General features: G+C 38.8%; 1 protein-coding gene across 7 annotated transcripts in view; it reads left to right on the top strand.

Moving 5' to 3' along the window:
• Positions 1–16,094, top strand: part of Enah (ENAH actin regulator) — a 112,332-nt gene that overhangs the window by 60,197 nt on the left and 36,041 nt on the right. For all 7 annotated transcript variants that reach the window (XM_029476902.1, XM_029476907.1, XM_021158456.2 and 4 more), the window contains exon 3: positions 3,047–3,224. In XM_029476902.1, coding sequence (XP_029332762.1) covers positions 3,047–3,224 — 178 coding nt within the window. The remainder of the gene's footprint in view (positions 1–3,046; positions 3,225–16,094) is intronic.

Genomic DNA, 16,094 nt, shown 5'->3' with positions numbered 1-16,094 from the left:
CCTATTTTCTTATGACTTGCCACCGCATTAGCCTTCCTTGTCTAAAGTCAGCTATAACTTTCCCTATCTTCTCAACAAATTTGTTTCTTTTATGTCCCTGCTGAAATTTATCACAACATAAATATTTCACATTGTATCTTTATTCACAAGCTTAAGATCCATGCCCTTCAGAAGCTAGCATCATGCAAAAAGACAAAAGATAGTTGGTATGAACCACATTTTTAAAAAAATTAATTTATTTTTTTTACTCCATATTTTCTTCCCCGTCCCCACCTTCCATCCACCTTCCAGCTGCTCCACACTCCAGAACCACATCTTTTTAACATTGTTCTATGCCCAGCCAGTAGGGAAGCAAGAAAAGGAAATAAAACATCGAGGGATTAAAGAATATGAAATGAAGAAGTCGGTTGTTGGTGACATGATTATGTTTTTAGAGAGAACAGAATCTGATCATAAATCATGAGGATCAGAGGATGTTAGAATTAATAAACCTTGGATTAGTAATAGGTTAGAACTAAGTAAGTTTAATAAGTATTCTAGATAGGTTGTCTAGAAGTGGTTTTCCTCTGAGTTAGAAAATGAAGAGGTTAAGTTGATACTGTTCTCAATAGTGTCTTAGTTACTTTGGTGATTCTGTGACTAAATATGCTGACTAAAGCAACTTGAGGGAGCAGGAACAACAATCTGACTGGTCACATTGCATCTCCATCTAGGAAGCAGAAAGTGGACAGGAAGTGAAGCCAGGCTGTAGATCTTCAAGGCTTGTCTCCAGTGACCACTTTTCTCAAGAAATGCCCAGCCTGCTAAAACTTTACACCTTCACCAAGCAGTGCTACCAGCTGGGAACCAAGTTGTTCAAATATGAGCCTGAGGAGGACATTTTAAGACCACAACCAATAACAATGACTATCAGATCCCACACACATTTAGTAGGTGTTCAAGATACCAGTATAAAGAACTAGTGAGTGCTAATGCCAGCCCAAGTAAGGACTATGATACTCATGAAGTAAAGACACCTTTGTGACATTAGTGACCAAGTGGGCCTTTTTAGCTTTAGTACAGTTTTAAATTTGGGAATTGACAATGTTTTAAAAGTATAAATGGCAGCTTTCCACAAAGGACCAAAAACATCTAAAGCAGTAATGAGGCACAGAGCAGACGGCCGAGTCTGGAGGTGGCGCCTAGTGTAAAACTGCAGCAGAGAAGACAATACTGTTGGGCGAATGTTAGCTATGCTGACCAGTGGGGAAAAACTCAACTTGTAACAAAAGGTAAACCTGTAGCTTAGCTAAAATCATTTGGACACACAAAGAAAAAAACCCCAGGAAGCTTGAACTACCTCTCACCAGATTGCAAATCCGTTTCCGTTTTACTGGGGTGCAGGTGTGCATGGTTAACAGTAGAAAGCTTCCAGAAGACAAAGTGAAGTAGTATTTTCATAACTTTCATTGACAAATATCTCTTAGAACACAAAAACATTAAAAGAGAAAAGGATTTTTAATTTGAAATAAAAGGAACTTCTTACCATATCATTAACAGTGAATAGGCAAGCAGGGACAAGATATTTGTTATATAAATATTTTTCCTTAGGCAGGCGAGATGGCTCAGTGGTTAAGAGCACTGACTGCTCTTCCGGAGGTCCTGAGTTCAAATCCAGCAACCACATGGTGGCTCACAACCATCTGTAATAGGTTCTGATGCCCTCTTTCTGATGTGTCTGAAGACAGCTACAGTGTACTTATGTATAATAAATAAATCTTTAAAAAACAATTAAAAATTTTCCTTTGGGATCATATGAAGTAAAGATGGATAGTTAGGAGAGAAGCAGGCCAGAAATTTATTAATGAATGTAATCAGGAATTCACAAAAGATTATCTTGAAACAACAAAAAGGGAGACTCATGAGATAGTAAGATAGCGTAGAGGGTCAAGGCACCCGCTGTGCAGCCTGGCTACCTGAGTTTTATCCCTAGAGTCTACATAAAGATAGACAGAGAACCAGTGCCACAGAGCTATCATTTGACCTCCGTAGAAGTGCCAGGCCTGTGTGTGTTCTTCTAATATAACTTAGGGATTACTTTAAGTATATAGAAAGACCAACACAACAGTGGCAGTGCTACACAATATACACAGTATATGGAGTCATACAAACTTTGGTATACTGCTGTGGAATTGTAAATGATAGGACACATTTAGAAAGCTACGTGGAGTTTTCCACTAAAGTTAAATATACTTATGACATCGACTAGTCCAACATGGGTTCATGTTCTGTAAAAACGTGCACTGTGTGTACCAGCAGATGTTTAATATGTCATTATTTGTTGTAGCCACAGATTCTGGGCAATAAAAATGTCAGTGAAAGAATGGGCAGGTTGAGCCAGGCGGTAGTGGCATACGCTTGGGAGGCAGAGGCAGGCGGATTTCTGAGTTCAAGGCCAGCCTGGTCTACAAAGTGAGTTCCAGGACAGCCAGAGCTGCACAGAGAAACCCTGTCTCGGAAAAAAAACAAAACAAAACAAAACAAACAAACAAACAAAAGAATGGGCAGGTTGGTAGTTTATACAATAAAGCAGCGAACAAACCATGGTTGATATATAGCTGGATGACTCTTAAATGTGCATCTGAGTAAAGAGGGCAGGTACATGAATTCTGTGATGCTGTTCTTACCAAATCCCAAATCTTGTAAAACTAATTTGTAGTATTAGAGATACTCTGCCTGGATGGAAGAAGTCCAAAGGGGACTTTACAGTTAATATCCCATTTTTCAATTTATAATTTATCAACAAATAAGTTAAAGTATATTTAATGAAGTACATTGCTTTTTTTGTTTTTATTATTTTGAAGCAGGCCTTTTGTGAACATCCGATAGCTTAAGTCCCATCAGACTCACTTCTGTAGACTTGCCTTTATTCTAGGCAACTGTTCCGACTATTTTTCATAAACTCTGCTAGGAGTATGTTTAAATAAATAACCTACAGTCTGGATTTGTACTGGCTTCTATTTTCCCAGTTATTAGCTGGCTTTATAACGAATTAATTGTTTTTTAGGTTGTGATAAACTGTGCCATTCCTAAAGGGCTGAAGTACAATCAAGCTACACAGACTTTCCACCAATGGAGGGATGCTAGACAGGTGTATGGTCTCAACTTTGGCAGCAAAGAGGATGCCAATGTCTTCGCAAGTGCCATGATGCATGCCTTAGAAGTGTTGAATTCACAGGAAGCAGGTAAAGTGTCTGTGCTTTCCCAGTACTCTGCAGTGGAAATGCTATGTATATGTTAAAGCAAAACTTTCTCCTCAGCTCTTAAGTCATATATATATATATATATATATATATATTTAAAATAGCTCCTAAGTTATTTTCTAGAAAAATATGAACTCTTTCTTACTTGTTTGTGTTAAAACTATAGTCTATCTGGGCATGGTGGCGCATACCTTTAATCTCAGAATTTTTGAGTCAGAAGCAGGTGGGTCTATGAGTTTGAGGCCAGCCAGGGCTATATAGAGAAACCCTGTCTCAAAAAGGGAAAAAATAAATAAATAAAAGGAGAAGGAGAAGAAAAGCAGCAGCAGCATAGTCTAGAAGCAGAATGCTATGAGTTTAATTAGTCTAGTTTTGTTTTTTTTTAAACCTCATTTGAATTATCTAGACTAGTTTGTCCTGCTGTAAAAACTACAAGGTCTCTGTGTTGCTCAAGCTAGCCTCAAATTCTTCATTTCAGGCAATCCTCCTGCCTTCTGCTTTCCAAAGTAGCTGAAACTTCAATCATTTCCTTATGCCTTTTGTTATTTGCCTTTTATCAAGAAGTACATAGGTTTCTAAAATGTACTTTTTAAGCCACCACTGAGCCTAGGGACTTACGTTTAGAGTATGATCTCCTAATGCTTGGCTCTAAAGCAACGGTTCTCACCCTTCCCAATGCTGCTGCTCTTCAGTACAGTTCCTGGGGTTGTGGTGACCCCCAACCATGAAATTATTTTTGTTTCTTCTTCATAACTGCAATTTTGCTAGTTATAAATTATACTATAAATATCTGTATTTTCTGATGGTCTTTGTTGAACCCCTCCACCCCCAAAGTGGTTGCGACCCACAGGTTGATAAACTGCTAAGGGTTGTTTGAAGATTTGAGGCACACCCTCATCGTCCAAGCCATAATTGGATTCTTAAAACTATATGTTGCTAAGAAGGAAGAATAGAAATAATTCACTTTGAAAAGCTCAAGTATTCAAAACCTTATTATCAGAGATATACTAAATTTTGTTTTGGTTTAAGAAACAGAAAAAGAAATACACAAATGTATGGTTCTCATTAGCAATAAATTTTATGATCAGAAAATGTTATATATGAAAAAAATACAAATGTAGTTACTCCTTCCTGTGTTGTATGTTTGGTAGTGATTTTATTGATATAAATGTTCCGAGTAAAATACATATAGCTTAATGAGGAGTATTATAGCCAGATAAAATATTGATATTTTCTTGATGATATAGAATTCTAAAAATCCATTATAAATGGTATATTTATATATCTTACTCTGAAGCATGAAAGGTTCAAGGTATCTAACTCCTTTGCCTGTTTTAAAAATGAATTTTAGAGGAATAGGCATTTTGAGATCTTGTAGAAGGTTCTATGTGCCATTGTACCTGTATCTGTTTTATATAAAGTTTTCTTTAGGGGAAATTAACATCTGTAAGGAACATACTTTGTTCTCATTGGATCTCCTTTGAGTAAATAAGCTGCCGGAACTTACTTCGGTTTGCCTCTCCAAGATGGTGAAGTCTGGTCTCATGTGAATCATTTCTCCTAATAACTGTACTGTCTTTGTCAGCATAGGACTTTATCAGCATATGTTACAGGAATCGTTTTACACGTAATATTAGGAAACAAGCGAGAATCATAATTCCTGTATCTTAAATAGGCCAGTTACCTAATTTAAAGTGTGTGTGTGTGTGTGTGTGTGTGTGTGTGTGTGTGTGTGTGTAGCAGCTTCTGTTCCTGTGTTTGGAACCTATGACCATTTTCATTTCTCAGCTTTCAAATGGGGATACAGTTTAGGACTAAATGTCACTTAGCATAGTTCAAATTATTGTTAATGGTGGTTTTGTCTTGTTATTACCAAGTTGAAACTATTGTTCTTACCAGTGAATAATATTAGTTTGTTTGCCAAATGCCAATGCCCAATACTTGTTTTATTCTGATCCTGATTGTTTGAAATTCAGTCTTTTCATGAAGAGACTCAAACTGCATTCTTTTACAGAATAATAAACATTAAAAAATAGTTTTGAATCATATAAAGTTTTACAAGTGAAAATTAATGGTTTTATTTGCTGTAGAAGCATTTTTGGTGTGTACAGTATATAGGATTATTGTTATGGGTAAGTTTGACAATACATTGTCTCTTCTATTTCGTGTTTTCAATTGTAGTGTACAAACTGGTTGAAGTTAGTTATCTTTGTCATGGACCAAGTCACTGGCAGTGAAGTTCTTGGTTCTATTTTGTTCATTCAAAAAACAAAGCATTAAAATGGCTCATTTGTACATAGCATGATGTATTTATTTAGGGAATTACTTTCCTTTGTAAATACCATTTTCTGAATTTTGATGACATTGTCTTTGAAGCAGAAACATGGGGAAATTTTTTTAAGAATCTAGTGAGTGGCTGGAGAGATGGCTCAGTAGTTAAGAGCACTGTCTCTTCTTCCAATGACCACATGGTAGTTTATAATACTGGGATCTGATGCCCTCATCTGGCATGCAGGCATATATACTGACGGAGCACTCATATACATAAAATATATACATAAAATAAATAAATCTTTTTAAAAAATCCTTAATTGTCATCTGGTGGTGTATGTCTTTAATCTCAGCACTTGCTAGGCAGAAGAAGGTTGGGTCTCTGTGACTTCAAGGCCAGCCAGAGCTACAGGAGCCCCTGTCTCAAGGAAAAGGACCTGGAGTGTCCTCCTTGGGAAGGGATGCCTTTCTTATTAAGCAGATTCTCACTGTAGGGGTGGTTTGTCCTGTACCTAGTGTTGTTGTGCTGGCCCCTCCCATCCACCTAATCCACACACCCAGTAATCCTGAATACAATCATGGTCTTGTCTTTCCTTGCCAAAGCAATTTGCTTTTGGTTTACAGCCATGTGTGTGTGTCTGTGTGCCTGTGTGTGTGTCTGTGTGCCTGTGCCTGTGTGTGTGTGTGTCTGTGTGCCTGTGTGTGTGTGTCTGTGTGCCTGTGTGTGTAATTTTTAAAATCATCTTCTGTACGCAAGCTTTTGGAAAGCTTGACTCTTTTGCAAACAGTAGCCCAACACACTTGACCAGAAGCAAAAGAACAAATGTATTCATGAAGGTAGAGCTGTTGAGTGCATCCATCTGCCTGATTCACAGATTTTTGTCTCTTTCAAGTTTTTATTAGTATATATTAACTGTACCGAATAATGGATTGAGTGATGTTGATATTTTCATAATACACATAATATACTTTGACCATACGAATCTCCATTACCCTCTTTTTTTAATTTAATTCTTATTTATATGAGCACACAGTTGCTTCAGACACCAGAAGAGGGCATCGGATCTCATTACAGGTGGTTGTGAGCCACCATGTGGTTTCTGGGAATTGAACTCAGGACCTCTTAAAGAAAAAGCAGTCAGTTTTCTTAACCACTGAACCATCTCTCCAGCCCTCTATCACCTCTTATGTTTTTTTACTCTTGTGCTGCCATTTTTCTTCCTTCTGCCTTTCCTTCTTCCTTCTCATTCTCTTTCCCTCCCTTCCTTCCTTCCTTCCTTCCTTCCTTCCTTCCTTCCTTCCTTCCTTCCTTCCATGGTGCTAGGAGTTGAACTGAATCCAGGGCCTTGCACATGCTGGGCAAGCACTCTACCACCAACTACATCCTCAGCCTGGTTTACCACTTTATAAAGCCATGCCCCATACTCACTGTTACTGGTCATTACTCTTATTTTTCTTATGTATACTGTTAAATTGAGAATCTGCCATTACCATTATCAGTAAATCCTTAGTGATTCTCAGACTTAAAGGTCATGGACGTCTGCATTCAAACAGAATCTTTCTGAAGCTCAGTACAAATGGACCAAAAGTCCGGGAAAGAGGTGGCAAGGGGATGTCCTCTGATTAATTGGGGCAGGGATCACAGCCACTGAGGGTCTGCATAGCTCTCCACAGTATGGTTTAGCTGTGTGCTCTCTTCTGCTTGAGCCAGTGATTCTACAGTTCTCCCTTTTTGGCTGCCATTTTTCAAAGCCCTCTTTTTTTTTTTTTTAAAGAAAAAGAATGCAGTGTTTTGGACTCGTCATTCTAACCTTTACAAGCTGTACTTGTATATATGTGAGTGTTTCATATTTTCAGTTTTTTTATGAAAAGGTGGGTGGCAGGAATGTTTTCCTTTATTTTGTTTTTAACATGGTATGCAATTATCTAATATACTGGAAAGTACAGGAGGTGCTAAATACAGTGTGTTATATTTGGAATTAAAAAAAAAAACAGGGATCACATGTTGTATCATTTTTTAAAGGCAATGAATTAGTGCTCCTGCTTTCATACCAAATGCTACAGTGTAACTTTCCTTCTCACCAATGGAAGTTGTCTCAGTTTAAATTAATGTATTCTATAGACCAACCAACAATCTTTATTTCTATATTTGCTTATCAAGTATATTCATAGGCTTTTGTAGATAATGGCTGTGGATTATGTAAGCTACAATGCCAGTCCTATTGATGGCTGGTTGAGGTAAATTTGCACAGCATTGTTGCATTTTTGTACATGGTTTAAATTGTTTGAAAATAGGAAATATGTCTTTAAATTCATTTTAAAGAAAGAAAATGTCATGCTAGTTAAATTATTCTGGTTTTGTTCAACCATGATTAAACATAGCTTACCAAAAGAAAAACCTCAAAATATTTTTTTACTATTAACTAAAGACTGAGTTTGTTGGTTTGTTTTTTAACTATTGTGAATAAGAACAGAGCAAGAGATAACCTTTCTATGGTTAAAGTTTTCATCAGATTTATAATAAATTTTGATTCTATTTTTTAACATAAACTTGGCAAATGTTACTTCCTTGAGCCTTGGCGTTATTCTCAGCATTATGTGCTGTCTTTCTTTGTGTTATGCTTGGAATTGATAGGATTTTCAAAACCCCCAAATATCTCAAATTTTTGGATTTTTTTTTTCTTTGTTTTGTTCTTTTTGGTTTTTTGTTTGGTTGGGGACTTTTTTTGTTTGTTTGTTTTGAAGCAGAGTCTCTGTGTAACCCTGGAACTCCCTATGAAAATCGCCCTGGCTCTGAGCTCAGAGATCCTCCTGCCTGTTACTTCCTTTGTTGGGGTTAAAGTCATGCTCCACTGTGCCAGACCCTCGATTACTTTGTCGCCAGTGGCAGTTTTAATTTGTAGTCTTGTAGCTGCTGATATTAATATGAACAATACTAAGCTTATCATCTCAAAGTTTTATCCATAATGTCCTCTGGCTCACCTACTCTTTGACATGTCACTGTCCAGCGTTCTGCTGATGCCCTCATTTTGTCACTGCTGCAGTTTGAGGTCGGGCTTCATTGCTTACCTGCAGTGCTTCTGATCCTCGTCAAGGATAAACCTCACTGGTGATTTTTATAGAAACCCTGTGAGTTTAGTGATATTGTTTTAGAAGGAAGATTTGGGCTCAAGGGGGCAGAAGACTGGCTGGCCCTAGGGCCTACAGCCAGACAGTAGATCTTAAGATCTTATTTCCTAGATCTTATTTCAAAATTCAGATAAAAGATAAATAAATGAATCTTGGGGGGAGGGAGGGAGAGAGAGGGGGAGAGAAAGAGAGAGAGAGAAAGAGAGAATGAATTTCTAGCTTTTGAAAAAGAACAGGAACTACCAAATCAAACTTTCATTTTCTGTGTTCCCTCTCTTAATACCTCAAAGCCTAAATTTTTGTTCAGTGTGACAAACATTTTCAATCGAAAGTGATTTGGGGTGACTAAGTTCTCATTCTGAAAGAGAACGATTGGGTGACTAGGTGTCTCACCGGCACTGGACGACGACCTGTCTCTAGATTGCTCTTCTGTGTTTTCCTTAGTCCTACTCTTGCCCTCTGTTTTCTTGGTCCTCCTGTTGACCCACAAGAACGTGGAGTTGTGGGCTGGAATTGGGGCAAGAAAGTGACCGGTTTCTAGAACCTCTTAAAGCTACTGCTATCATTTGTTCAGTTCGGCTTTAGCTTTTAGCATTTGTATTGACATTTGAAATCATTTCCTGTCTAGCTCTTCTTGGTCCTTAAAAGAGGAATTTGAGTGGAGAAGTAATAGCAGGTAACCCATTTAACAGTGTGTAGACCATCGTCACCAAGATCGCTCTGCAGTTCTGCTTCTTAACTATGGTTTCCTTCTTTGCTAAACCAGAGGTAGAATTCGTAATTTGAGCTTAAAACCCCTACTTAGGGATTCAGTAAATGCCCCTCAAGGATGCTTGAGGGGAGCTCCTGTTCATACCTCTACAAAGTGCTATGTAGAAAAGTTCCTTTCTGTATGCATAACCAGAATGACAAGCTGAATGCGAAGAGAATAAATAATCCTGTTGTCTTTTGTGAAACCAAACATCAAAGACTTTATTTTAGCCCATTGCTTTTCCTATAAGGAAATTCTAAAGAGCAACTGACTGCATAAAGAAAGGCCTGTTAGCCAACAGTTCAGCACATTTACATAGGACAGACTTCTGCTGAAGGCCTCAGTAGATGACATCATGGTACTGGTTGGTTATATGTGCCATTGGGAGATCACTTTGCCAGACTAGAAAGCAGCAGATGGACCTCTTCTCTTAGAAAAGCCTTCCTGTGGATGTAATATTTCCCATCTTTAAGTATCAAAAAGTTATATTTCTCTATATCAATAAATTACCTGGTCTGGAACCTTTTGTACCTTTGTTTCCTGATTCTTTATTCACAGGCAGGAGCTGAGTGTAGAAAGACATGTGTTGTCTCTGTCCCTGTTTGGAGGTGGAGGAGGCAGGGTCGGGAGCGAAGGATACAGGGAAGGAAACACAGAAAGGTTCTTTCTGGCATAGATGCCTTTTGTTCTCTGTAGGCCCCTCAAACCCAGTCAGCTTCAAATCTACCCTGCTACAGCCTAGGTCACTGCCCAAGCCCCATTCAGGGGTTCGGGGACAGTGAATTTTCATCTCAGGTTAGTTGAGTTCAAATCAATATGTTGGGCGTCATTTTGTTGCGGTAAATCTCCAACACATATATGCCCCGGCAATGAAAACAAAACACAATTAATATGAATACATGCTGTGTACCTAGATTGGGCAGATCTACCGCTACACTACCATCTTCCACATCTATGAGACCCCTTAGAACTTACGGTTTTTCCAAGGCCATGTGCTCTGCTTTTCTTCTTCCTCCTCCTCTGTGTCTTTTCTCTCTCTCTCTCTCTCTCTCTCTCTCTCTCTCTCTCTCTCTCTCTCTCTCTCTCTCTCTCTCTCTCTCTCTCTCTCTCGTTTTCTCCTCCTTCTCTCTCTCAACTTTCCCCTCCACCCTTTATCTGCCCAATCACCAGCTCTCCTTTATTTTACAAATTAAGGTGGGAAGCAGGTTTACAGGAAATCACCATTCCTTGTATGCAGCCCCTCACAAGAGAAGGGAATTAACATGAAATATAGTTAGCCCCAGGGCTATCCAGAACACATGTTCACATGTACATTAGTACCTTGTCTCTCAGCTAGCACCATGTATTACTGTTTCATACTCTACACAAGATAGAAATACCTACATCAGTTTTTAAAATATAGAATGGTAGTATCTTTGAAGTTAGTATTTCATATACAAATTGGTGTAATGTTTTATTAATTCCCAAAATATTCCTAAAATTTAATAGTCTTAGAATACAAGCCTCAGTGGACAGATTTTTTTGTATTTGTACATAGATACTATGTTACAGGATATTAGAGGAATAAAGGAACAATGGAATGATTGAAAGCTTGGTCTTATATGTCTTTTACTTGAACAGAGACTACAATACTTGGCTGGAAATATCTGCAAGGCAGTATAAATACTGCACAAAGTGGTGATTGGGAAATAGATTTAGCAAATGTAGCATGCTATTTGTGTAAAGTTACTAAAAATGGTTCTTCCGAGGTAGACTTGCTATTTCTGTGAGTTTAATTTCTAAGATGATTCACAAGAAAAAACACAGGAGTAGTGTTTTCTGAACGTGTTCAGGTCTTTGTCTTTGTTTTTGCTTTTGCCGTTTGTTTGTTTGTTTTTTGTTTTTTCCAGACAGGGTTTCTCTGTAGCCCTGGCTGTCCTGGAACTCACTCTGTAGACCAGGCTGGCCTCGAACTCAGAAATCCCCCTGCCTCTGCCTCCCAAGTGCTGGGATTAAAGGCGTGCGCCACCACGCCCGGCGTGTTTGCCTTTTTTCAAGATAAGGTCTCAGTAGGGTTACTATTACTGTGAGAAAATCATAACCAAAGCAACATAGAAAGGGAAGGGTTTATTTGATTTTTATCACTATTCATAGCCAGAGGACATCAAGACAGGAATTCAAGTAGGCTAGGAACCTGGAGGCAGGAGCTGAGGCAGAGGCCATGGTGGGGTGCTGCTTACTGGCCTCCTCCACATGGTCTGCTCAACCTGCTTTCTTATAGAGCCCAGAACCACCTGCTCAGGGTTGGCATAACCCAAAATGGGCTGGACCCACCCCCAATCAACCACTAATTAAATAAATACCTTATTACTTTATAGCTGTATATTACAGAAGCATTTTCGCAACTGAGGTTCCCTCCTTTCAGATAACTTGTGTCTAGTTGGCATAAAACTAGTCAGGATAGGGTGGTCTCTGTACAAAGCCCTGGCTGTCCTGGAACTCACCATGTAGACCAGGATGGCCTTGATATCCTAGAGAGCCACCTGCCTTTGCCTCCCGATTGCGAATCAAAGGTGTGCACCACCGTGCTCAGCTGAAGTGCTTTGTTATGCCAGTGCTGTTTATATAAGAAGAAAGAAATTTTTACGGAGGGATTTGTTTAGATACATTTCCCTAATCTTTTTTTTTTTTTTTAACTCAAACCAAAGTTTTCGCTCTTACACCCGGAGTTTGAAAGTATGACTAGATAAGTGATGATGAACGATCACCAGTGGGTCTCCCAGTTGTGTGCAGATTGTACTGACACTGAGAGTGCGAGGCTAGGAAGAAGGTGGGGTGCACATTTACCAGCTAACCTTGAAGCAGCTTTCTGTTAGACTGGTCTGGTGCATGCTTCTCTTGGGTCCTTTATAGCCAGACCTATAAACACACCACCTACACCCTGTGAGATCTGTGGTGCGCATCTTTCTTTTCCATACTTTTTTCAAAGCATTTTAAATAGTCAATTTCTGGGCTATAAAAAGAAATTTAGTAAATCCAGAGTTAACCATAAGTAGCACTTACTTGCTTGTAAAGAGTAAATCTCCAGTGTGACTCTTTTATATATTAAAGCTCAGATTTTTCTTTTCAAATGGAACTTATAGACCCCTTAAAGTAGACTGAAGGGTATGTTTAGTGCAGTAATATAGTATCTGCATAAGCCAATGTTGAATTTCATTCTTAGGAAAGCAGAGCTGTCTCGTTGCTCTTCCTGGGACCTTTGGTAAGTCTGCTTTCCAGAAGCGAGCACTTCCATCTCAGTGGACATGTTCTCCTCAGGTTGAACACTGCAGTATTATTTTTGAGTTTCACATTTCTTGTAAAAGAAGAGCTAAGTTGCTGTAGCCATGCTTTCTTCACTCCTGGAAACAACCATGAATAAGGGTGTTTTTTTGTTTTTTTTTTTTTTTTTTTTTTTGGGTTAGAATTTTTCTCTGGCTGTTTATGACAACCTTACAGTCCATTAAAAGCTTCAGAATTCCTTTTTGGGGGGGATTGTTTATATAATTACTAAATTGGATTATATAGAAATCTGTAGTTTTTCTTTCGTTTGTTTTTGAGACAAGATCTTACTATGTAACCTTGCTTGGCCTGGAACTCACAAGCCAGCCACTAGCTCACAGAGTTCTGCCTGCCCCTGCCTTCAGAGTGCTGGGATCAGTAGCTGTGTCACCACAGCTAGTGAGTATGTACATAAAGGTTATTTTAAGGAAAAGTTTCCTAGAATTTCAAGTATTTCTGATCCTGTATAGTTCTCTTACTCCGTTATTGTAAAAGTACATACATAATTCTTGTCTTTATTCTTTTTCCTCTTACTAGCTGTATTATCTAGATGTAGGTACGTGGTATAGCTAACATGTAGTAGACCTTCTTGTTTAAAAGTTGAGAAAATGTTGTAAAAATTTTAAACGTTGTATCAATTATCTACATATGAAAGTATATAGTAGTAGTTAGCAGTAGGAAGGTAAATATGGTTGTTAAGTCTCAAACCTGGACAGAAGGTTGAGGAGCCTACATAACATAAAACATATCAGAGCAGACTTGGCTTCCAGGTTCTCCCAGCATCCCTCAGTCCTTACCTGTTATAGGATATGGCTGGCATCCCAATCCCCTACCTTAAACTTCTCCATTTCAGGGTCTGGGCTGCCCTCCTCTATACAGTCCAGCCATTTGGCTCCCTGGCCCTTTTGTCTCCTCTGTATTCTCCTGGCTCTCCCTTCTTCCCTCTCGTCTCCTCATGTGTTCCAGCTCAGGGTCATGTTCACTCTGAACTCTCCCAGACGTCCAACCTCCTCCACCATACCTAGGAGCAGTCATGTTCTTCTTCCCTTTTTATTTCTTTTTTGCAGTCAGTGGTATAGATGCTATCTATCCTTCAGCCACTTTAAGTCTAGTGCAGCAGCCAGCTTATTCTAAGAAGACAGTGTAAAGTAATTATCCAGCAATTGCATGACAAGTTAGAGAAGCCTTAGGCCCTGCCTCTGGTTGTTTGGGCATGTATAATGGATTGTTGATAAATAAAGGATATTTCTGTTGCTTTGTCTCTTTCTTTTTTTCTTTTTCCTTTTGTTTTTCTTTTTCTTTTCTTTTCTTTTTTTCTTTTCTTTTTTTTTTTTTTTTGAGATTGAATAGTGGAAGGCTAAATTTAACATAGAAATTGTCAGTGAAGAGGTAAAATGATGGAGAACCTGAGTATGAGAAGTATTTAAAAGTACTTTACTAGGTTCACTATACAGCTTTCTTAAACTGAAACAATTGATTCATGTTTATAGATTTTTTTTTAAATGTTATGCTCATTTCTGCTTTTGCCTGTGTGTATGTTTGTGGGAGGGTGTTGCATCCCCTGGAACTAGAGTTAGAGACAGTTGGGAGCTGCCATGTGGGTGCTAGGAATTCTAGGTCCTCTTGAAGAGCAACCAATGTTCTTGGATCTCTAGCCCGTCATTTATGGATTTTATTTTTAAAGATTTATTTATTATTATATGTAAGTACACTGTAGCTGTCTTCAGACATATCAGAAGAGGGCATCAGATCTCATTACGGATGGTTGTGAAGTCACCATGTGGTTGCTGGGATTTGAACTTGACCTTCGGGAGAGCAGTCAGTGTTCTTAACCTCTGAGCCACCTCTCCATGTATTTTTAAGAGCAGGACTATGACACCTGGTTTAAATTTCTTTCTTCTTTTTTTTTAAATTAATTTATTTATTTTATGTATGTGAGTACACTGTTGCCATCTTCAGACACACCAGAAGAGGGCATCAGATCCCATTACAGATGGTTGTGAGCCACCATGTGGTTGCTGGGAATTGAACTCAGGTCGTCTGGAAGAGCAGTCAGTGCTCCTAACCACTGAGCCATCTCACCAGCCCCTGGTTTAAATTTCTTAATTTTTATGTTTTTTTTTTTGTTTGTTTGTTTTTTTAATACATTTCACCTAAACAACAAACTATGTGTTTGAAACGGCATGGCATTAGAAATAACTTGACCATAAAACAGGACATTGTTTTTGTTTGTTTAGACTGGATCTGCCTGTGTGGCTTCTCAGTCTGAGTGCTTCAGACTCTAGAGTGCTAGTAGTCCAGGACTTACTCAGATACCCTGTTTCTGATTTCTGAGTGGGAATCACAGGTGGCTCCCCAAGCCCACCTAACACACATAGATTTTGGGGATCCATCCTCCAGTCTTCACACTTGGGAGGCAATATTACTGAGCTATCGCCTCATCCCTAATACAGCATATTTTTAAGAGCACTTAATAAAAGAAAGAAAGGTACATTGTTACTACACCTCAGAGATCATGATACTCAGTTTGTCAACATTTGTGTTTGGGTGTGAATGTGCTTGCTTGCAAGCACGCTAGTCTGTAAAGAAGGAAGGTGAAGATCAGAGGGCCTTGTGGGATTGGTTCTTTCCAGTGATTGAACTCTGGTTGTCAGGAAGCCCTTGCATGGTTGGCTGATAGGCCCCTGGTCTTAGTTTGGGTTTCTATTGCTGTGAAAAGACACCATGAACACAGCAGCTCTTTTTTTTTTTTTTTAAAGATTTATTTATTTTATATATGTGAGTCCACTGTCACTGTCTTCAGATACACCAGAAGAGGGCATCAGATCCCATTGCAGACAGTCGTGAGCAACCATGTGGTTGTTTGGAATTGAACTCAGGACCTCTGGAAGAGCAATCAGTGCTCTTAACCGCTGAGCCATCTCTCCAGCCTCCACAGCAACTCTTATAAAGGAAAATAATTAATTGGAGCTGGCTCACAGTTCAGAGGTTTAATTCATAATCGTCATAGTGGGAAACACAGCATGCATGCAGACATGGTGCTGGAGAGGGAGCTGAGAGTTCTACATCTTGATTAGCAGGCATCAGCTGACTTTAGCTTCCTAGATCTCAAATTGCCCCCGACAATGTAACACCCATTCCCTCTTAACACTTCCAGTGGGCTATGCATTCAAGCACAGGAGTGAATATGGGGGCCAGTCCTTTTCAAACCAACACGCACCTTTACCTCTGAGCTATCTTGCCCATTCCTTTGTCAACACTTTCTCAGGTCATTTCAAATACTACCTGCTAAAGCCTTACATTTCCTCACAATGGAAATCACAGTTTTAATAAAAGCATTAAAACTATTATAATAAATTTTAGGTTATCTTGAGTCTCAAAAACAAATTATGTTATTTACA

Source organism: Mus caroli, chromosome 1 (assembly GCF_900094665.2).
Source record: "Mus caroli chromosome 1, CAROLI_EIJ_v1.1, whole genome shotgun sequence".
Lineage (NCBI taxonomy): Eukaryota > Metazoa > Chordata > Mammalia > Rodentia > Muridae > Mus > Mus caroli.
The sequence above is the reverse complement of the archived record's forward strand: the minus strand, read 5'-3'. Positions and strand labels throughout refer to the sequence as shown.